This window comes from Trachinotus anak, unplaced genomic scaffold (assembly GCF_046630095.1).
Source record: "Trachinotus anak isolate AG129_WGS33_773 ecotype Australia unplaced genomic scaffold, CSIRO_AGI_Tana_v1 ptg000011l, whole genome shotgun sequence".
NCBI classification, from domain to species: domain Eukaryota; kingdom Metazoa; phylum Chordata; class Actinopteri; order Carangiformes; family Carangidae; genus Trachinotus; species Trachinotus anak.
In genome coordinates this window covers 13113539-13136250 of record NW_027273862.1, presented here as the reverse complement: position 1 = coordinate 13136250, position 22712 = coordinate 13113539, and the positions used below count along the sequence as shown (strand labels likewise).

The 22712-nt window shown below is 38.5% G+C and overlaps 1 protein-coding gene across 1 annotated transcript in view; it reads right to left on the bottom strand.

The window, feature by feature from the left end:
* The window catches only part of LOC139627768 (CUB and sushi domain-containing protein 1-like), a 400363-nt gene that overhangs the window by 82967 nt on the left and 294684 nt on the right, over window positions 1-22712 (bottom strand). Inside the window, exons 27-34 of the mRNA XM_071488859.1 lie at window positions 22272-22398; window positions 21470-21681; window positions 18646-18837; window positions 16428-16566; window positions 12787-12974; window positions 10497-10691; window positions 1716-1832; window positions 1469-1582 (exon numbers count right to left, since the gene is read on the bottom strand). Coding sequence (XP_071344960.1) covers window positions 1469-1582; window positions 1716-1832; window positions 10497-10691; window positions 12787-12974; window positions 16428-16566; window positions 18646-18837; window positions 21470-21681; window positions 22272-22398 — 1284 coding nt within the window. The remainder of the gene's footprint in view (window positions 1-1468; window positions 1583-1715; window positions 1833-10496; window positions 10692-12786; window positions 12975-16427; window positions 16567-18645; window positions 18838-21469; window positions 21682-22271; window positions 22399-22712) is intronic.

The following is a 22712-nucleotide window of genomic DNA, read 5'->3' as shown; positions in this document are numbered from 1 at the left end:
CCAGATCATAGGCACATACACACAAATGTATGTGCACACACATACACAGACAAACACGAAGTAACAGTGATAAATGAGAAAAACATGGCCTTGTGTGGCTGACATTTAGAACCTTCATTAGCTGCGTCAGGATGTGTGTGTTCGTGTAAGTTTGTTATGCGTGTATGTGTGTTAATATGTTTATGTGTCAGGATAATCAGTCAGTTAGCTGGAACAATGTGCTACAAATCTGTTTGCCTGTGAGTGTGTGTGTGTGTGTGTACATGTGTGTGTATACATGCCTGGTAATGATGGGTAATGATGTGGATAACATTTATTTTGTAAAGCCTGGTGTGTTTCATTCTTCGCTGCCAATTTTAGCCAAGAGGGTGATGTCAAACCCAAATTAAATTTGAGGAATAAGCCACCCATTTTACATTAGATAAACTGGCCTCTTCTCTTTGGACTAACCTAGATGGATAGTAGTTGGAAAGAAAAATATTACCACTACATTTAGCCAAACAAAAACTGTCGCATCATCTTAATTAATATGATGAAATAAGCTCATTGATGCACTCAACGGAGGAACATATTAAAAAAGCATAGAGAAACAAAACTGTAAACCTTGGTGTAAAATAGAAATAAATAATTGAGGGAACTATAGTCTCTAATTTGATTCATGTTTTTATCATCAAACTCTACTGTCCTCCAGTTATTGTAAAGATAACTTCACTGGCAGTTGTAGGCTTCTTTTATTAAACAGCATCATTTTTCTCCTTTATAATTCTACAAGCACACAACAGAATAAACAAAACAGGGAAAATATTGAAAAAACCCTGCTTCCTAAAGAAAGAAACTAAATGTCTATTCCTGTGGGATTACCCTGCAGCATGCCCCCTGGCCATGACACACAACAGAGGAACATGAAACTCTGAGGCAATGAAAGCACATTTAGCCAGGAACTGTGTTGATCAATATTTCTTCATATTTCATTCTTCATACTATAGCATTTACATCGATTTGTGCCTCATCTTTTGATCTCCATCCATGCTAAGTGTGGTACTTTTAGCAACTCAAACTGTTGCCAAGTTAGGATGACTCAAAGTTGGAGGTTAAGGAACCCCGGGAGGATTGTGTTGAGGACTTCCAGTGCCCTACTGCTGCCATGAGGCCTTCTGCTGATTTCCTCTTGTAAAGATAACCCATAATGGACTTTCACCAAATACATCACTGTCAAATAAACTGTGATAACAAACACTGGTGCTCTGTTCTACAGCCCCCAAGAGCTGCTTTCTTACAGAGGATTTCATTATTTTCTTTGTCCAAAGAACAGCAGAAAAACATTAGAACTGAATGGCAGCTTTTTAAAAATATCACTGCATCTTAAGTCATATGAGAAAACAATCGGAAAACAGTTTCTTGGCAGCATGACCCAACAGCATTCTTTCAGGTTTGTTCAACACGGAATCAGTCACATTCAGAGACTCACCTGAATGCGACCCAGCCAGGGAGCTAAGCAGTCGAGCATTCTCATTGGCTCCATCAAACAGCTCCACAGAGTCATTCATAGCTGTCTGGAAAACAGCAAACTGACCAAACACCACTGAAAAAGATGAGCAGCCCAGAACACAGAAATCGTCAGAGAAACAAATAAATATATGAATCAGTTTTTGTGTTGGTGCCTCAATTACAATCATTATTATAAGCATGCATGGTATACTTATTTATGTACTTACCAAACTGTGGAGACACAGTAATGTAATAGGAGCAAGTCTGTCTTGTAGTGTAGTTTAGGGGATAGTTTGGAGACAAAACAACTCCCTCAGATCCACCATACTGTCCTCCACATGGAGCTATAGACAGACAGAGACAGAGACATTAATTTTTTTTTTTTTTTAACTTAAAAGCCATTAAAATGCACATATTTAGAAACTCTACACGCTATGTTCTAGGCACTGTACAGTGTGTATTTTTCAAAGAGAGAGGGCAAGAGTCATAGAGGCTTTTGCACTTCACTTCCTGAAAGGATTGTGAAAATGGCAGGATGATTTAAGTGTGGGTCTATATCCAGAACTTAACATGTTTGCACCAGTTGCAAGGGCCATATGTAGAAACCTATTCACCATGAAGATAAAGCACAAGTTTGTGTAAATAGACCAAAGGGAGGTTACAGTGGGACGAGAGACAATTGAATAATATATTACATAGAAATCTCAGCAGAGAACGGATTAAACCACAATGTAGGGGCATATAGGGGACTTGCAATGAAATTCAAAATAAAAAGTTATGTAATTGAATTTAAACTTAAACTGATACTTAATTGATGCTTAATTACATGGTCTTTTAATATGGCATAGTGTTGGTTATATACAGCCCAGCGGCTTTTCAGACTTGATGAAGGTGAAGGTGAAGGTGAACACTTAATAATCTATACTTGAATTGTCAGTGCTTAATATCTGATAACTTTTCAAATATCTGACAAAGTGTTTTTTTTTTTTTTTTTGACAGAACGACACCAATACTACTGCACATGCTTCTATCTGTTACACTGGAATTTTTAGGGCCTGAGCACAGACTGGTGTGAGGACCCTATTGGAATTCCTCTGTTTATTATTTTTCTTCTTCCTGAAAATAAATTGCATTTTTGAGGGCCCCCTTGAAAATTTCATTGAGGCACCCATCGCCCTATGTTTCACCTAAGTGTACCAAATTCAGTTGGTACATTTAACTTGTCATGACTTACAAAACAGCCTCATGTACCCATCCATGAAACGCAACAGCTATTTTTTTTTTACATTTCCAGGCATCATACTTTAACAACCTCCTCCATATAGAATTAATAAGCTTGAGATCATATTTGGTCAGTCTAATTTAAAGACCTTTGTGAAGCAAAGGCTGTAAGGCACAAATAGATCTGCAATGTGCTTTTGTGTCACACAGGTCATGCTGGGAACTCCCCATTACCCTGAATACATTGAATGGATAAAGAAAATCATCGATGGCTACAGCCAATTCCTACAGTGGTCACGATATATAGTGAATTTGGACCGTGACACAGTTTTATTCTCCAGGATATTTATAATGAAAAGATTTGATAACCCCTTTACTGGAAGGTTACATCTGGATGGAGAACGCAAAAGAGCAGCACTTTTCCTTCCCTCATTGGTATCACTGAGCAAGGCTCTTAACCCCCATCCACTCCAGTGGAGCTGGTCAGTGTCCAACAGATCAGACTGTGGTTGTTTTGGGTAACTTCCAGGTGCGAATGTGTGCAACAGTATGAGTGTGATCATGGCTTTCCTTAAAAAGAGAACTTGGCTCTCAGTGAAAATCCGCTGAATAAATAAAGATTAAAATAAATAAATAAGTGACTCACTCAGTTCTAAAGCCCACAGATGTGAGCACACTCTTGGTATCTTCCATAATGATGCTCTGCCAGGTCTGTACCACAGCCAGCTTCACTTACTGTTTGTTTCCTGACAAGTATAATTAGTTGGGATTCTTCTGTTTGGCCGTAAAATACTTCTGTTTTATGACTTATGTGTATGTTAGAATCTTTGTCCTGCTGGATTGTTTTTAATGAAGCTTGCAGGATACAGCCAAAACCATACAAAACTGTACTAATAGTTAAGGACTACACAATAGCAACAGTAGAAGTAAGGTAAAAATATAGTTTCATCTTCTTTACTCATTTAGTGACATCATGTTACAATGTAGCAATCAGATTTAATCATGTACCTTTTCTTTATTTGTTTTCTGCTGCTGGGAGCACTGCCCATTGCACTCAGAACTGGCGAGTGCATCACCCCTCTAATCTGTTATTCTTGCATTTTTCAAAAAATCCAACTGACTGAATTTGGCTCAAAAGTTGTTTAGTTTAGCAGAAAATTCATGTTGTCCCCAAATATCACTTGGACCCTTGTGGCTCCAAGGCTTTGTTACATAATGCTAGTATAGTGCTTTTCATGCCTGTCTGTGCATGCATATTTGTGTGTGTGTGTGTGTGTGTGTGTGGTGTGTGTGTGTGTGTGTGTGTGTGTGTGTGTGTGTGTGCAAAAAATATCCACTACAAATATAGATTGAAGCATACCTATATTTGTCATGTGAAATTAATAAAAACATTTATAAAAGAAGTGATGTCTCTGATAGACAATGGAAGATTGTCAATAGCTGAGAAAAAAACTGCAATCAATACATCCTGTGGCACTATGGAGCAGCAGGTATGATGAAACAGTATATGGTATCTATATGCCAGATTAGAAACTTGAAAACAATCTTGAAATGCACTTTAATGCAGTGGCACATGTTTTTACAACTGCAAGGGCACTTCTGCTGCAACCTCTTCAAATGAGGTTTTTCCTCTTCACAGCGACCCAGCAGGATAAAAACTTTAGTGAATGAATTTATGTTGTGCTGAGCTAGAGCACAGAGTGGGATCTCATGTATTAGAGTGCTGCAATTTTAAAAAGAAAAGCCTATTAATCCCTACCACTGCTGAATGACCCATGAGAAGCAGACCTAACAGTGGCTTGATCCATCTTCAGCCTGGTGTGCAAACAGTACGTGGGTGTGTGCACATTTATACTCCGGGTTAGACAAGCAGAGGTCAATGAAATTAGTGTAAGTGTTTGTGAAGGTGTATGTGAGTGGTGTGTCAACCCCCTGCCCCCCAAACACACACAAATGCACACACCATGCATTCTTATCGCTCCTCTCACCTCTTCTGGCCTCTTCTTGTCTTGTTTTGTGTGTTAGTGTGTGTACTTCTGTGTGTGTACCTCTCTGTGTGTGTACATTTGTGGCCTCATCCCAGTGTCCACCCACGGTATCGGCTATCCCTAACAGACTCTAATGATCATCACCTCCTCTGTTGCTTTGTGCAATGGCTGAAGATGCTGAATGAGAAATGGGGGAGCGCTTTCTGAATTAATACATTACCTAGGTCACAGACCTATCTGTGGCCACTAAGATGTGAGGAAGCGATGTTCCATGTGTAGTTTAATAAAACTGACTGTTGCTCATGTTTAAAATATTACAATAATCTTATTTTTTGGACCATATTGGACACCCTGTTGATGGTAATTCCCTGAAGCAAAGACTTCAGCATTTCAGTCTTGAGGAAACTGTGTATAAAGGGCTCAAAAAGTACACTAGAGAACCCTGAAGCACTTTCCAATTTCACAGTGGGACAGCCCTGAGCCCTTGCAGATTTGTTGGTAACACATGTCAAAGCCTATGAGAGTGTGAATGTGAACATTAAGACCTGGCCTTTATTCTTGGTTAAGGCTTGTACAGTAAACTAATTTACATGCCTAGAATGAAAATTACAGCAAAACTTGGTTTGGTTTCTACTCCTTGTACTCGCACCTACTCATCCTCCTCCTCCACACTGCAATTCCTTCCTACTTTATTCTTGTGTCCTAAAGCATCAGAGTAATCATCCTCTTTCTTTCCTCTCCTCCTGATCCCGCGCACTGACATCGATTGATATTTTTTGGATTGATTTTTGTTGTGCTGCTGCACTGAACCCCTGAGGTCTAGAGGTCTTGTCTTGATCTACCCACAATCCCCCAGTGGTGCTGCTCTAGGCTCAGGTGTCAGCCTTATCAAAAGCCTTGACACACATATGCTTTGATCATTCACACACATACACACATAAAAATGCAACTTGCAATGCAAGTCATTCTCTTTCTCTCACACAACTATGCACTTTGATCATCCGCACACATACAGAAGAACACACACGTACACAATACTTTTGCAGTCCTACATCTCACTGTCTGTGTCTCATTTTCCTTTTCTTCTTACACACAGTAGGGGCTTTGGGGTGGCAGTGAGAGTACCTAAACTTTTAAAGTTGTGTAACACTTCTTACAGGAGCATTATGACAACCATAAACACAGCAGTTACAGAGACATAAACTTTTCAAGGGAAAAAAAAAAAATCATCTTAACAGTGTAAGTAACACAATCTCTTGACTGAGCACAACATTTACACAACAGTGTTTGTGTCTCTATTTTCATTAGGAAACATAATGAAAATAAAATTCAGAAGCATCAGATAAATGGTTTTGCAGTGTACTATTATGCCATTCAGACTCTGACTGTTCTTTACAAAACAAAATTTCTATTAACACAAAACTGATTTTCAAAAATAGTAAACAAACTAAACTGCAATAAGTAAGACTTGACAATTTCTTTATAAAAAAAAAAAAAAAAACACCTCACTTCCACCAGTCCTGGATTCATACTGTGTTGTCTGTGTCTCTGTCAGTGTATCTCAGAGTATTAACTTTAGAGTTTCGACTTGAAGGTTTACACATAATTTAAAACCTTACTTACAGTAATGGGAATTATTTTTCAATATGTGCTTTAAAGGCAATATGAAAAGTGTTCTTCCACTTACAGCCTGTGAACACAGCTTATAAACCTCAGGTGTACTTGAATGAGCCAGCATAAAAAATATAGTCTGGGTAAAAAAAAAAAAAAAAAAAAAAGAAAGAAAGAAAAGAAAAAGTGGGGGAATTACCTGCACTCTCTTTAACAGCTTACATGGTAAAGTTAGCACAATGCATCTTGCTACACTAATAACAAAATGGAATCAAGTCAAACTTACCAACAGAATGACTTTTTTTTAGGAACTGTCAATGAAATGAACACAGGGGGGATTATGACATTTGAGCCACTGGAAGGCTTGTATTATTAAATAACTATGAAGGAAGTGTTGAGTGTCAGTGAAAGGGCTCTGTGGAGATTTATTTTCATCAACAAACTCAGTGGTCTTCACAAAAACAAATGTAACAAATATCCCAAATGCATTTCCTTCTTAATAGAACATTTGCAAAGTCAATTTTTAAATTATTCTAAATCTGCCATTGTTTACATCATGTTTACTAGTTTGCAGTTTTCTTTACCTTTGCCAATGCACTGCAGCATTACCACCACTAAGCTGATTAGTAGACTAGTGTAACACCATTGCTTGGACTCTGTATTGTGTAACCACTGTGTATATGTGCATGTACACAATAAAACAGCTCCATAGGTCGAAAACCCTAGAGGTAACTTTAAGGATAGTGTAGCAGGGACTGATTAAAAGCAGCAAAAATACTCTAAGTATGACAGGGCTACACTGTTGCACAGATGGAATTAGTGCTGTGGAAATAAGGAAAACATCTTGGAACTTTCCTGACCAAAGCTGGTTTTGGTCTTCATTACTACAACATAGGCATTATTCCACAACAGTATCGGAGTACAAAACTACAGACACACACACACAGCATTTTAGTGTGTTTGTCCTTAAGTATTTGGTGTGCATTTGTGTGTGTGTGTGTGTGTGTGAGTGTGTGTGTGTGAATACTGCCTCTAGGAGGCACTCTGTAATAGCTACGTCTCTCTCTCTCTCTCTCTCTCTCTCTCACTTTACCTTTGTATGTGTGTGTGTGTGTGTCTCCCTCTCTTTCTCTTTCTCTTTCTCTCTCTCACTCACACACACACACACACACACACACACACGTAACCCTATCAACAGTCACGGAGAATTCCTTCTTTCTCGCACCAGCTCTTAGTTACCATGGAAACCAATAAAAGAGCGGTTTGAGATGGGAGGTGCGCGTTTGTGTGTGTGTGTGTGACAGAGAGAGAGAGGGAGAGAGAGAGAGAGGGAGAGACAGAGACAGAGACTGAGAGTAAGAAGGGGAAAGAGAGCCAGTGAGAAATGGTGAGGGAAAAATATAGAGTAAACCAGACTGAGACAGAGGAGGTGGGAGGAAGGCAGAATGAGAGAGAGAGAGAGGATGGAAACACAGAAAGAGAGAGAGGAGAGTGAGAAGTAGAAAAAAGAACGTGTGGGGAGAGGAAGAAGAGAGGAGACAGTGGGTGTGTAAGTGGAGATGTATTATTTAAAGAGGTCTCACCCTGTCTAATGAGTTTGGTCTAAAAGCCCCAGGAGCAGCCCAAAGATAGAGAGACAGACAGACAGAGAAACTTCCCTAACTATGTGGTGAGAAAATTGAATGTGCAATACGAGCTGGGGGAGGAAAAAAGCAAGATTACTGGGTAGGATGGGATTTAGTTAAATTGTTCTGCTTTGATTATGTGAATTGTCCTATAGCTTAGGTGACGGCAGTCTCAGCAGATCAATCCATGTATCTGGGAAACCACATTCAAGACTTTCTTGCTGTGAGGACACAGAGCAAACAACTGATCCAATGAGCAGCAGGGCTAATAGTGCTGCAATACAGGTCAATCAAGAGCTTTGCTTTTTGTGCACTGTGATGAACTCAGAATGACAGTGTGATAAAAGAATTCCGAATGTGTAATGATACTCTTTGTATTAGAGTTGCAATGCAGCTGCATCGCATTTTTTTTTAACCACAGCAACAACCTGAAAGAAACACATCGTATGGAGAAAATTATGTCAAAATCAATTACAGTAAAAGGACATGAATCAATTGGCAGATGAAGTTTGATGCCATTGTGAATATCAGATCATTTTTTATTTGATAGAAAACCATTATGTGGTCGTCCATTATTAGCCTTCAAATGTGACTAAAATGTCAATACTTGGCTTGTGTTCATAAATACATTTTTGTGGGGGAAAGCACAGCTGCTCATTTGCTGATGAACATCAGTTCTTCGTGTTATCACAGAGAGGGTTGGTTAAAGTTGCCAAACACTGGAAACACTTCATTAAGCCCATCTAAGAAATGTGGTGGCAGCTTATTTACTGAACAAGTAACTGGCTGGTTAGTGGTCCAGCCAAATACCTACATTTCTTTCATATGTATGTGCTCGGTTAAATTACAGCCTAAATAGATGATTAACTGACTTCCTGATAGCTTAACTTTGTGGCCGACTAGCAAGCTGATTAATGGGAAATACTGCAAAATTACTTTAAGTGGACTGATAATGCTCCAAAACAGCTGGGGTAGGCAGTAATTTATTGGTGTCAATTAGCAACAATTCCATCTCACCTCTCAGCATATTGTAATTCAAGTGCCTGAGAGCAAACTTGACATCTGCACCTTCTTTTGGCCCTGTTTTCAGGCTTAAAAAAATCTACCCCATGACGGGAAATTTTGGCCAATCACAGGTGTCTTTATAGAGAGTGTTCCTCCTGGCTGTTGAGATAGATAGATCGGTGAAGCGTTGAGATTGAGAGAATTTGCTGTCCTTCTCCTGGACACATAACATGCTGCTATCTACATTTTCCTGTAATATCTCTTTGTTGTTTGGTTGTATTGATGGTAGCTTGGTAGCTTTACCATGAAAGCAGCCGATAAGTGGTTATTTTTAATGTGGCTAATAATTTAGCCTTGTGTAAACCATAGCCAAAGGCTGACGGCTGCAGCTGTGCTGCTTGTGTTGCGTGCATGCAGTGAGGGGAGAGCGGCTGTATTTTCAAATTCTGCTATTGTTTTCTTTTCCATCTTTTTTTTTTTTTTTTTTTTAGATTTCTGCCTCTAGTGGCTTTAACTTTGTTGTCTATTAACCTAACAAGTGAGATTTTCCTCACAGATGAGTTCTAAAAAAAGAAAAGACAGTGTGAAGTCACTGCAGCTTCCTGTTCAGCAGCTGGACGAAGAAGTGCAACAGATTTTAGGTTGGTTGTAGTAATTGTAACACATCTTAAGTTGATAAGTGGCAGTATTATCTTGAAGTAAACTTAAGAATGTGATCATGAGATAAAATTACTTGATGAGCTTTTTTCCTCTTGCTCTCCGTTATTCATTGCTGTTCTCAAATAGCTACTCTGAGAGCAATTATCTCATCTTTATTCTCTCCCACCCTCCACCCCCCAACCCCCCTCTTCACTGTCTCTCAGACATTATTAAACAGAGCTTTCACGGGAGCCTTTGTCAAATTGTTAAGAGGTATAAGTAAGTGTGTATTGTCCACGCGCAGGTGTGTCTTTTGTGCTCATTTTAAAATTCATTCCTTGTCTTGCTACCTTGCTCTGTGGCTTATTTGAATTTTCTACCCACATATCACCAGGTCAGGTTTCTGTCACTTCAGAGTTCTCACACACACACACAGACACACACACACACACACACACACACTTAGACACACACAGGATTGTAGATCTTAGACCAGTTTCACCAAGTTTCATACTATTTAAACAAAGTTTCGGAAAATCAGTCATCATAACTGGATTTTTTTGAGTGTTGTGTACGACTTATAAATGTCCTATATTTAAACATATTTTTGTGGCATTTTTGCCATTAGTGAATAACTGATAGCCTAGAGGTAGACAGCCAGCAAACGGCGACAGAGAGGACTATGACATGGTCTGTCGCTGGAATCAAATAGAGGACACTGCATTTAAATGATATGGACCTAAACTATTCGGTTACCAGAGTGCCTGTAGCTATTCAGTTCTGACAGTAACACAATGGTATAGATACATATGCAAACAGGTGTTTTTTCTTGATAGTGTAACATAAGCAGATATTGGCCAACATGAGCTTTCCATCATCATGGTGAATGTGTTTGTAAGGATGCAGGTCTGTCTCCTACCTTTACATGATGGCAGAGCCCTGTCCCACACCGGCTTCCCATCATGCCCCATGACACAGGTGATGGTATCCCCGCCCACAGTTGTGTAGCCATGGTGACAGTTGTACGAGACCTGAGATCCCAGTTTATAGTCATAACCTGTCCGACTGCCATTCATAATGTTGCCAGGGTCAAAACAAGCCTCTCTTGGTTTTTCTGTGGAGAATGGGGAGGGTTTGTGTTATTGCAGAAAGACAAAGACAAACTAATTTGGAATATCACTAATTTCAAACGAACAGTTTTTATTTGTATTTATTCATATGGTAAGTTCATTAGAGCCCACATCAGGGCCATGCAGTAAACCACAGTCTTCCATGTGGTGCGGAAATAGACAGTTTGCTCTTCACGTGATGTTATTGATGGCAAATTCATGTCATTTTCATTAGAATTTAAACATACAGTTATAGCTTACAGTATTTATTATTCTATAACATGCTTCAATCATTTATGCAGCTCAATAAAGAAAAAGTAATTGAGGCAAAATTATTTTGGTGGTAATTCAGACGAAAGGCTGCTATTTTTTTACCCCAAGTCTAGGCTATACTGAGCAGTGTCTATTAACTTTTAATATATTTTCCACCCGTGGGAGAAGAAGGAACACATAAGGGTCGAGGAGGAGTCAAAAAAAGTAAAAAGAAGTAAAAAATAAGGTGTCAACCATGGTCAAAAATTGTCTTGGATCTTTATGACTTGGTGTCGAGCCAGCTTGTTTGCTTTTCTGTGATCACCCAATAAGAATTAGATATTGGGCTTGATGGAGGGAAACTGACAGACAAAGAGGAGGTGAGGTGGAGGGCAAGATGGAAGTAAAACACAGAGATGATTAAGGTTGTATTTTAATTAGAGAGATGGCAGATGAAAGGTAGTGAATTAATGACAAAAGTACAGAGTTGTGGGGTAGCGTGAGGAGACAGACAACAGAGAAGGAGATAATCTTTTTTTAATTAGAGATGAATGGAGTGAAAGAAACAGGAGAAAAATGAGTTTATAAAATTTGACAGAGCAGATCTAGTCTCCAGTTAGTCAAACATCTAATCATCAGTTCTGCATTGACTACAGTGGATAAATCAGCTGCAGTCAAGCAACGTCTGTAAAATCAGGATGAGTCACAATCTGTGGAAGTAAACAACTCATGGGCTGACATGGAACAGCATGCCCTTTCAACTGAAAAAGACCTCTGATGTACAGAAAGATTTGGCAGCTTATAATATCATCCAGTCTGCACAACAGACACTCCTGTTATCAACATTTTACCATAACACTTTAAACACAGAATTTAGTGACAGTAATTGTTTTTTTTGTTTTGTTTTTTTTTTTACGTTAATGCACTGAACAGCCATTCCAAGTAGTTATCAAATGCAGTGCCAGATTAACTAAGAAAACCACAATTTACATGTTTCAGCACCTGATTTCCTGAGACAGTAGCTCATTGTGCAGCCAACAATTGGACAGTTTGCAAGTGAATGGGAAAAGAAATAACAATGTTGTGATCCCAACTGCAAAACATTTACTTTGACCACCTGAGAAAAAATGTTATCGTTACTCAAAATATTACTCATAAAAGTATGATATAATTTTTAGCATATATCTAAATATTAATTCAAAACACAGTCCTTGGAAAGGAAAATACTATAGTGATATAATGAGAGAAATCAAATACTGAGTTAGAACAGTCGCTTAAATGCTTTGCCATTTAACATTTACTGTTACTGCGGAAATTGCATGACCTTAGTATATCAGTGGAATATATAATTAACCACTGTCAACATCTCCCTGTTATTTCTGTGATCCTCCCTTAAGTGCAAATGCAATGCAGTGAGAGACACACCTTGCAAACACTCTCTAAAATGATGTGCTTTCTATCTGAACCTTAAAGAATGTGTAAGTCTGAACCACACAACATAAAAAAAGAAATATAAATTTAATATAAGACGAAATATTAATACAGCAAAGGTTTGTCCTCCAATTCATCAGAAATAATGATCACAGTTGTGTGACAAGATGATCTGGCTTATTTTTGTAGCTTTGAACTTAGAGCAGTCCTGTGTTGAGATTGCAAATTGATTACTATTACAGCCACTGTACTAATTCCAATACTGTAACCATCTGATACTAATACTACAATATTGTACTGCCACTACTCATACTACTGCTGCCACTATACTACAGTTTTAAAATATTTGTTCGTTACGTACCTTAACCGTGACCTTGCTGGAAAATGTACATTATGGACGTTTTAGGGTTTAATTACCTCTATATTCAATAGCGAACCCAGACATGCCCAGTGAGGCATCAGATCTGAATGCCAGGAAGAGACTGTTACTACTGCTCTCTATTCGCTCTGGGGCCTGGTTGCCTTGGAGACTTGCTAGTAAGGGCCCATTAGAATCTTCACCCTCGTAGATGTGCAGGAAGTCGTAACTTGGTTCCATGTTGAAACTGGGGTTAACAAAAAAAACAAACAAAATAAAAAACAGAGAAAGTTAGGTGTGAGAACCAAGGAGGACTGATTGCATAGTTAAAGTGTGTGTCTTTTCATACTCTTCTAATCTTACTTTCATTTTCACATATTCTTTGCATGTGTTTACAGCATTAGAATGAAAAATGAGAAATGCTGCGTGTCATTTGTTGATATTTTAGAAAAATAATAATGTGTGCGTCACCTTAAGTTTGTCATTCTTTTGTTTCATCATGTAAGGACATGTCATGATATATTTTGATCTTTATAGCCTCAGTATGCGTGTGAATGTGTTTGTGTGTAAACCTAATACAAATTTTCTAGCCAGCAGCCTAAATCTGCAGTATGTACTTATACATGTTTGTGTAAAAGTCCAAGCTGGTTTTCACTCTAAAAACCTCTCCTCATCTCCCTATACTGCATGTAGACATTTGATCCTCATGAATGTGAAACACATATACACCTTTCTCTATGTTTACTTTCAGAGTGTGCATTTGTGGTATTAAAGTTAAAGTGTGTGTGTGTGTGTGTTTATGTGCGTGTGTTCTGTCAGAGGTACCCTGTGGAATTTTCCAGCATGAGGGATGCTGTATTGCAACATTTAGAAAAGCAAATCCCTCTATTGTATGTATACTGTGTTCTATCACCATATACACAAAAAGCAATGCATTCATACCACAAGTATGGACATGAGGCAATTACACAGTTCTGCAAAGAGTGGTAACAGTTGTTGGTGGTAATGCACCGAAAAATGTAGCAAAATGCCAATAAAGGGGTAGAGGACCCGGAGATGATAGGAATAATTCAGGTTTCAGAGCATTTAAAACAGGCTTTCCAAACATTTTATGAGTTAGGAAATGCATTGAACATGTCTGTGTGTTAGGAAACACACATTTTTTCTGGGGAAAAAATGTAAAATGCAAAATGAAAACTGAGATAGAAAAAAATGTTTTTCCCCTCCCTTTTCTAACCTTTTGTTTTACTTAAATAAAAACCTGAACTACTTTAAGACATGAAAAAACTATCATGAATATTTGATATTGGGCCAATTCATTTGTCTGACAACAATATTTATTATCAGAAAGGACTTGTTGAACTTAAAAAACCTTATCTAATCACTACCAAAGTTAAAATGCTCAAGTTTAAGCCCTGTGTTCATATCTTGGGTGCAGAATGGGCTTAACTTCACATAAGCCCCTTTTGCAATGACAAAGCATTAAAATGATCCATGTTAATACCTTTTGCATTAGTGATACATTCTGGGTCTATGAGCCACAGCTACTAAATGCCATATAAATAACACAAAGATCCCACTGAGCAGAAATGGGGCATCACCATAACCTCTCATGCCTGAAGATGAGTAAAAAAAGAGTCTGTTAAGAGTTAAAACTTGAATGTAAATAAAGAGTGATCATGTAAACTTGAGTAGGTTTTTTTTTGTGAATTGTGCATTTTGAGTGTCACAACAGTCAGTCCTCTTATTAAGAGCAAGAGAATGCAAATACATATAGTTTTCCACAGTAGTCAGTAGACAGTACATTTATAGAACATGATATCTCGTATCACAAAGAAACACTTCTTCAAGCATTGCTAAAAAACAAGGGTCAGTTGGTCATGTATGCTGAAATGATGATAGCTCAAATAATGAGAGACTTTATTAGAGAAGCAAGAATTGTACCATTATCTGCTTCAAAGGCAAAGGTCATTAATAACTGGGTCAATAAAAGTCTATCTCAGGTGAATTTATAAAACACAATTAGCAGGTTAAAATTAGATAAATAGTGGCAAGGAAATGACATACAGGATTCAGAAAACAACCAATATCAATACAACTTCATTAAAAGTAAAATAAAACCATCTCACATTTACAACAGAAGGGAATTATCTCTCCAGCTGAAAAACATGAAGCCAAAATTGGGTCATTTTTTTTCCTTTGGCAATCTGGAGAAATTCCGCTTTGCTTTTATCTCTTTACTACATGTGAAACTCCAATCTTCCCTTTTGCTTTAGTCATAGGCCCCTAACCACTGTGACTTGTAAAATATTCACCACTAAGGCACAATCAGAACTTGGGATGTAAATAAACACTGCCCTATTACCAAAAAAAAAAAAGTTGGAAATGGTCAGAAATCCTTTTTATGAACACAGGAAAGGGATCAAAAATATTTTCTCTTACATACATTCAAAAAGTTCCTGCTCAAATATAATAAGTTCACAATGATTAACAAAATTAAAAAAAAATGGCTGACTGAAATATTCAGGAAGTTAAAGGCCCTGGCAGTCATGGAAAAAAATCTCATTTTGATTTTCTGAAAGGATCATCTCACCACAAACTAATCATCAAGCCACTGTAGTTGCTTACGGGGATCTTGCTGCAGTAGGTAAATGTAGGTAATGTCTATTAGAGATTTTCCTCAGCCAAATGGATTTTTTGGTTATATGAATGACCTTTAACTGTGTGTTATTCAACATCAGACTAAACTGGGTCTCTGCAGCCCAAACCTTTTTTGACTCTGTGTGGGCCACAGTGATTCTACACCGAAAAATAAGCTCAAACTAAACTCAAGAACCAAATCCATGGAGGGTGATACATTTTTTAATCTAAGCCAGAGGAGAAACATATTTTAGAAAGTGCTTGGGGGACCCCATCCATCCCCTAAATCTTTAAGTTTGTAATTTTAATGTTTTCTCAGGTATTTGGATAAACAAATTAAACATTAATGACATTAGTAAGACCATTGCTCTGCCCTGATGTGTTTGTTGCAGCTGCATTGCCTTAAAATTGGGGAAAAATACAACTTTCTGTTGCTCTTTTAACTGTCTTGTTGTTGTCTTGTGTTATGTAGTGTGTTATGATCTCTTGGCAATAATTCACTACACTACACTATAAAAACTGTCCCGTTACACAGCACAAGGCATGCTTAGTAATATTCACATCTTCAATCAGCATAATTCAACATATGACATGATAGCTTTTGTTTCATACGGCATACACAGTACTTATAACGGTACCACAGTATCATGGTATCATGGTTATGACAGTGATACTGTATATTGTGTTTTTAGCTTAAGTGCAAAATCTTAGGTTTAAGAACCAAGGAGGTTCAAATTGTCATAAATCTACCAGTTTACTTTGACCTCTGTTCATACACCTCTTATTGTTGCCCTCATGTTGCCTTTTAGGAAAGCTCAAACTTCCACAGGGGACTCTAAACAATAAAAGCATTCTTTTGAAGATGTTCATGCCTATCTTTTTACTCATTTTACAGTGGAAATAAAATGTTTAATCGAATTGATCAAAATGTTAAAAATACCAGCTGAGAGGCAGCAGTGTTTCTGAGGCACAGATAAAGCCTGCGAATACACATTAGCACCGAGGTGAGTTGTCATGTACGTGTAGATACAGTGCCATGTTTTAAATTTAGGTGGCCTACCTTTTGAAGATGAGGGCAATGACAAAGTCAGGGTTGACTCTAATTCTCCAATCACACTCTTTCCCAGGAGGGTAAGGCTGGGGGTAGTTAGGAGACAGAATTACTCCTGAAGGTCCACTGATGTTACCCCCACAAGTTGCTGTAGACAGACAAAAACCAAGAGCGAGACAAAAAGAGGGAGAGTGAGAAAAAAGATGATTACACAGCACTGGGCTTGGGGTAATTTGGAAAGAAAATCACCCCTGACTGACCACTCATACAACACCCACAGATAGGCAGAGTGAAAGAGAGTTAGTTAGTGATGGGAGAAATAGCAGGAGTTGGTTAGGAGAGGAAGAATTACCCCTGGTGGACTGCAGATATTACCTCCACAGGTAGCCGAAGAGGGTGAAAGAGCAAAAGTGAGATAGCGAAAGATGGTGAAATTTAGTTACAGAGTGTAGAGCTGGGGGTAGTTAGCAAAGAAAATCACTCCTTGTGGTCCTGTTATTCCACAACAAGCCAGAATGCAGGAAAAAGATACCGGAAAGAGAGTCCTATGCATTCAAGAAGCAATTTGGTAGAGGAAGAATTTGAAACATGGAGAGGTGTCTTGGGGGTGGTAGGTGGGTGTGAACAGATAATCAACAGTGAAATAGAGGTAAACAAAGGCATTAACAGTTGCAAATCACTCACAGACAGAGGCACACATACACACTAGAATATTGTGTATAATGATGATTTAATCTTATGAGGCTTTTGAACACCCGGGGATTCACCACCTGAGGTTAAAGTGCAGGAGAGGGAAGTGGAGGATAACCTAAGAGAAAATGGAGGGAGATTTAAGCCCTACATTTTAACTACAGCCATGTAAAACGTGAGATCACTGGCAAAGAATCAGAGGCAATATCAGGAAAAGAGCATAATGGGTTTCACAGGCATGGTTGCAAGGCAAATTACTGGTCTCTGTGACCGTGGTGGAGGACTTCCTGATAGTGCTGGCTGATAGGGAGAAGGCAACAGAAAGGCACATATCTGTTGTCCTTTGCTGCAAGCTGGGTGGGGGGTGGGAGGGACATGCTACTGGTGGCAGGAATTCTCACCAGCGTGGTCACATTTTTTACATCCCACCTTCAGCTAAATGTGATGATGTCATACCTCGTCCTGGTCCTTGAATAATTAAAGATCCAACAAACCAGAACCTTTATGCGAATCTGGTGATTCTCCTCATCCATCTACTCTAAGATGACATGATAGGTCATGTGCAATAGAAACTGAGCTGGATGCATCAGTTAATCAGGAAAAAGAACATTTTGTACCCCAATAGAGTCATGTAGTTCCGCAGCCTACTACCTACTGGAAAGGAAATCAAGTGTGTCAGAAAGAGCCAAGGAGGAAAATAAAGAAAGGAAGGCACACCAGATAGTGGGAGACTGAAAAACAAACTGCAGCAGCATTGTGTGAATGAGGTGTGGAGTGGGTTGCAAAGGCTCACTCGGCTGTAAGCAGCAGGTGGGCTTGATGGTGGGGATAATTGAGGAAAAGAGCAAACAAGTTCTGGTTTCTCAACAGTTTTGATACAGCAACCCTGTCACAGCTACCTGTACCATTGTGTAATGTTACAAATCTCACCTCACTTTTTTCCACCCTTCTACTCACGTCCACATGCCTCACCATCCCAATTCTGCCAAACTGACAGCTTGTCCAGCACAGCCACAGAGGTGAGGATGTGATCTAAGAGGTTTCGGTACTGCATGTTGAATTTTCTTGAATGACGTTCAGTGCTTATCCCAACCACAGTTTTCCTCAGCACATGTACAACTTCATCTTGATTTTAAAGAGCATGCCTCAAGGATGCAAAACCATCTGATGCTCCAGCAGCGGCATCATTCGACATTAGAGATAACATCACCAGGGGGTTGATTTGTCTCCAGAGAAGTATGTGAGACGTGGCAGAACAAGACAGGAGCACCCAAGGGACGTCAACCGTGATGTTTGTTGTTTACTCTCAAGCTTAAGATATCTCTCAATCATTCCACCTCCAGAGGTATTGTGTTGAGTGTATTGTTGAGTGTATTCATGAGAGCAGATATTGCAAGTGTTGGTGGCATTGGACATTATCTAAAAGTCTAAATGTCTAGTGCCCCTTTTCATATTTAATCCTCATACTTTACTATGCAATGTACGTCTAAGTATTGCTTATTTTTCATTTATTGTAATCTTAGCTTGGTACACCTACCTACACACGTTGGAGGGTCAGGTTGCCAGTAAAATCTGTTATCCATCCGTACACACGTGATGGTGTCCTGGCCTTCCAGCTGGTAGCCTGGGTCGCACTGGAACGTCATACTGTCACCAGGCTCTTTACTGTCCCCATATCGAGAACCATTTACAGGGATGCCTGGGTCGTTGCAGGTCGTTGCTGTAGTGGCTGAAGAGTGTGAAATAGTGTGTGAAGACAAAGAGAGACAGATATTGATGTACTGTTAGTTGAGAGAAAGAGAGGAGGCGAGACAGGCGCACTCAAACACAACAGTATTATCATTGCTGGCAGCTGCAGACAAAGACTGTCGAGGTCCTAATGGGGCCTACTGTCATCATACTGACAATGACTGACAAATGATTCTATCAAAGATAGTAGTGGCAACTGGAGATACACGTGAAAGCTCATGCTCACCGTGACTACTTAGTAACTAAATGATAAATGGAACACCCCTCTAGGTTCAATCAAATTTGACCTCACGCTGTCTTTTTGCTTTTAAATTAGTGGCTTCCCTTCAGGGTAAGCAGTGCGCTTACTACGGATAACTAGATTTCTTTTGCTTGTTTCGCAACAATCAACCTCACAGTGCAGAGGTTTCAGCTATGAGATTTGTGATTGTGTTTAAATATACTGTAGTGCTTCCATCAGATCAATCAATACTTAAAGATTCAAAAAAAAAGGAAACATTGGTGTATCTAAGGAGAATCTGATCAAGTTTAAAGGATATTTTTATCAAATGACTAATAATATAATTACTTATAATTCAAATGCTGCATACTGCATGTATAAAATGTATATTGTACCTTTAATTTTTGTCATACTTCAGTTGTGTCTAGAAGACAGCAAGTGATATAAAGTGCTTCATATCTGTCATTTATGTCTGTGACTCCAAACCTCAAGGGATTACATGATAAATCTAAAGGGTTGTGCAATCTTTACTGAAACAAGTTAAGAAAGCAGAAACTATAAAATTTGCAATTCAAAATGAAACTTATTTTTTCAGCCCCTCGAAAAACTGCCCTTTTATGTGAATTACTAGATAATAATGACTAAACTGAGAACTCATAGAAATACAGCATGCAAATGTTGATGATGACATTGCTACTTTTTAAGGGATCACGAGCCAAAAAGGTTGGGAAGGAATGGACAGGGCAGCAATAGCTACTGCTTGAATCCTCAACATGCAGTTGACTGAACAATGACTCACAAAGCCTAAGAGTCAGAGCCCTTGTCAGAGCCCAGACCAAAAATTAGGGTTAGGGTTAGACGAGTGAGAATATGTATTATAACATCAAAAATAATTATATGTTTCCAGAACAAAACTGTATTTAATCCATATGATCAGGGGGCAGATAGGGACACCAAGAGGAAAGAAAGAGGACAAAATGAAAGATATGTGTAGTAATATCATGCCTAAAACCACTCGGTGAATAAATCCACAAACATTGATTTAAATAAATGAGTCTGGTGGTTGCTTTAGTAAATCAACATGGTGGTGAATATAAGGAGTCATTACCATATTAATAGGATAAAAGTGTTTTGATTAGCACTTTATTGAGCGCAAATATTTATTGTTTTAAATATGAGAACAATGGGGAAAAAAATAAACATGTGAGAGAGATAGAGAGACTGTATTGGATGTAAATATTTATGACTAGAAAAATGCATCTTGTAAAAAAAAAGCATTGTCAGTGTGAGTGTGTGTTGGAATTTGTGCGTGCATGTTTGTTTGTGTAGATGTACATTAAGTGAACTACAGAGTGGAAGTATATGGGCTTGTGCAAGAATTATGTTGGTAGTTAAATGGCTAAATAGTTAAATGTGTGTCTGCGTACCTGCATGCATGCGTGTGTGTGGATGCGCTCATGTGAATAAATAGCTGTGACGGCTTCTTTATTGTGTGTTCTACTGCTTCCTAACTTTGGTTACTTGGTACATCTCTGATTGATTTTGCTGCTACAGTGGATCACGGTGACTTCAGCCAATGATTTTGAAAGGAGAGTGCACAGACATTTTTGGGTCCTGTGGCTCAAATAGCAAAGGTCATCTCTAGCCCAAAGGGCACAGTCAATGTGCAGATTGTCCTTTCTTTAAAAAAAAAATGGGGAAAGAACAGCAGTAGTTTGTGTTCATTGACATCTCAGTATGATTAAAAAACTGAACTCTTCCTGCAAATGGATATTTAAAAACAAAGCACTTAAATGAATGGAAATGATTTTGGTCATTACATATTAATTTATTTATTGCTTTTATTATTATCATTATTGTTGTTAATCCATTTCACAAAGTAAATGTGTCTCAAAGAAATATTTCACTATATTGTTAAATAACTAGCTAACCTGATATGAAGTAGAACTCATAGCTTTGTTACCACACCTCCTGGTTTCCTAAGCTGTGGGATACAACCTAAACTGAGCCGCGGGTCTCTGGTGGGGCTCCTCCACTACTTACTGAGCCTGGGTCCCACAGTGAGATATTAAATTTCTCATTTGATTCTTTGGCTAACGGTTTTTCAGAAATCCTGTTAAATGTAGCATTAATTCCAGATTAATTCTCTTCTAGGCAATATAAATGAGGTTTATATAATAACTAAGAAACTATATGTGCAATGAATCCTGAGTTTGTTAATTAGCTAATTTAATTGCTAATTCAGTAATTGGTTTTTCTTCATAAATGGATCTTGGGGATAGAGTGGGGCAGACCACACAAATCGGTGATTTAGACGAATCATACATTTTGGATTTTCTTTAGTTTTTTCAGTTTGAGTTTCCACTAGCATTTGAATCTCAAGTTTACTCACTAGAGAACTGTATAGAAAATCCTTGCTTGCTGATGAAATAATCTGAATCAAACTGCAGCGTGAGTATGTTGAAAGTCGAGTGGATATCTTCAGGCAGGGCTGGGCCCGACCATTCTTTCAACAGGATCCCCCCATCTGATGGCCCAGATGGACCATCCCAAACTCTCAGGATATCATGGCCGATCTCAGTGTCAAAGACGATGAAGTGTAGGCTGAGAAAACACAAAAATTCACAGGAGATCAGAGATCCATTACAAACATAAACCATTGTTTTTTTTTGTCAGCAGTTTTACCAAAGATCATGTCAACCATAAAATAAAATGAAGCAGAGCATGAAGCAGAGCACAGAACAGACAGATCACACTAACGCACACATAGAAACACACATACACAGATGTCAGCAGTAGCCACAATGTGTTGAGAAACACGATAGTGACATAATGACTAATGTGGTATACTCACTGACACAGCAGCAGCTTTGACAGTGAGTGTTTATCTCTAATTAGTGAATATATTATTACCTGACAGTCTGAGAGTGTCTGCCTCTATAATGCATATAAAATTAAGTTTGTTTTTGCATGGGAATCATGCTATAAAATTCTGTTACTGCTATTACTACTCCGATTAGTTTGTCATGCTTGGTAGCAAGTAAGCTAACCCCATCTTGGCCTTGTGAGTATGATTGTTTTAATTCAATGTCAAACTTTACTGGCTAGTTTCTTTAACATGACACCAAAACAAGCAACTTATAACTGCAGGCCATCATCATGCTCACAGCGGAGTCAGTGGGCTTCATAGTTACCTGATAGTCTTGCCTGTATCAGCCTCTATAGTCCAGGTACAGTGGAGGTTGTTGTCATAAGGAGCAGGATAGCCCGGAGACAGAATCCGTCCAGACACTGCTCCAGTTATGTGACCTCCACACTCCGCTGCAAGGACACAAGACAGAAGGATGATCAAACGTCAGTGAAAAAAAAAAATACATATTTTGTTTTCTTGTTTTAACTTTGCCTATTGTATAATTTACAGCTATTATTGTCTATTGCTTCCATCTGTATTAAAGAGCATGGATATATCTTACAACCCTACTTACATAATCTTCACATTTAGCTGGAAAGACCAAACATAGAAGAAACATTAGGGCATCTTCCAAGGGCACAGGATAAACCCATATACTGAAGGATTACTGCAGGGTTACTATGAATTATAAACTCTGCAGCAGATATTATTGGTGAACTGCAAC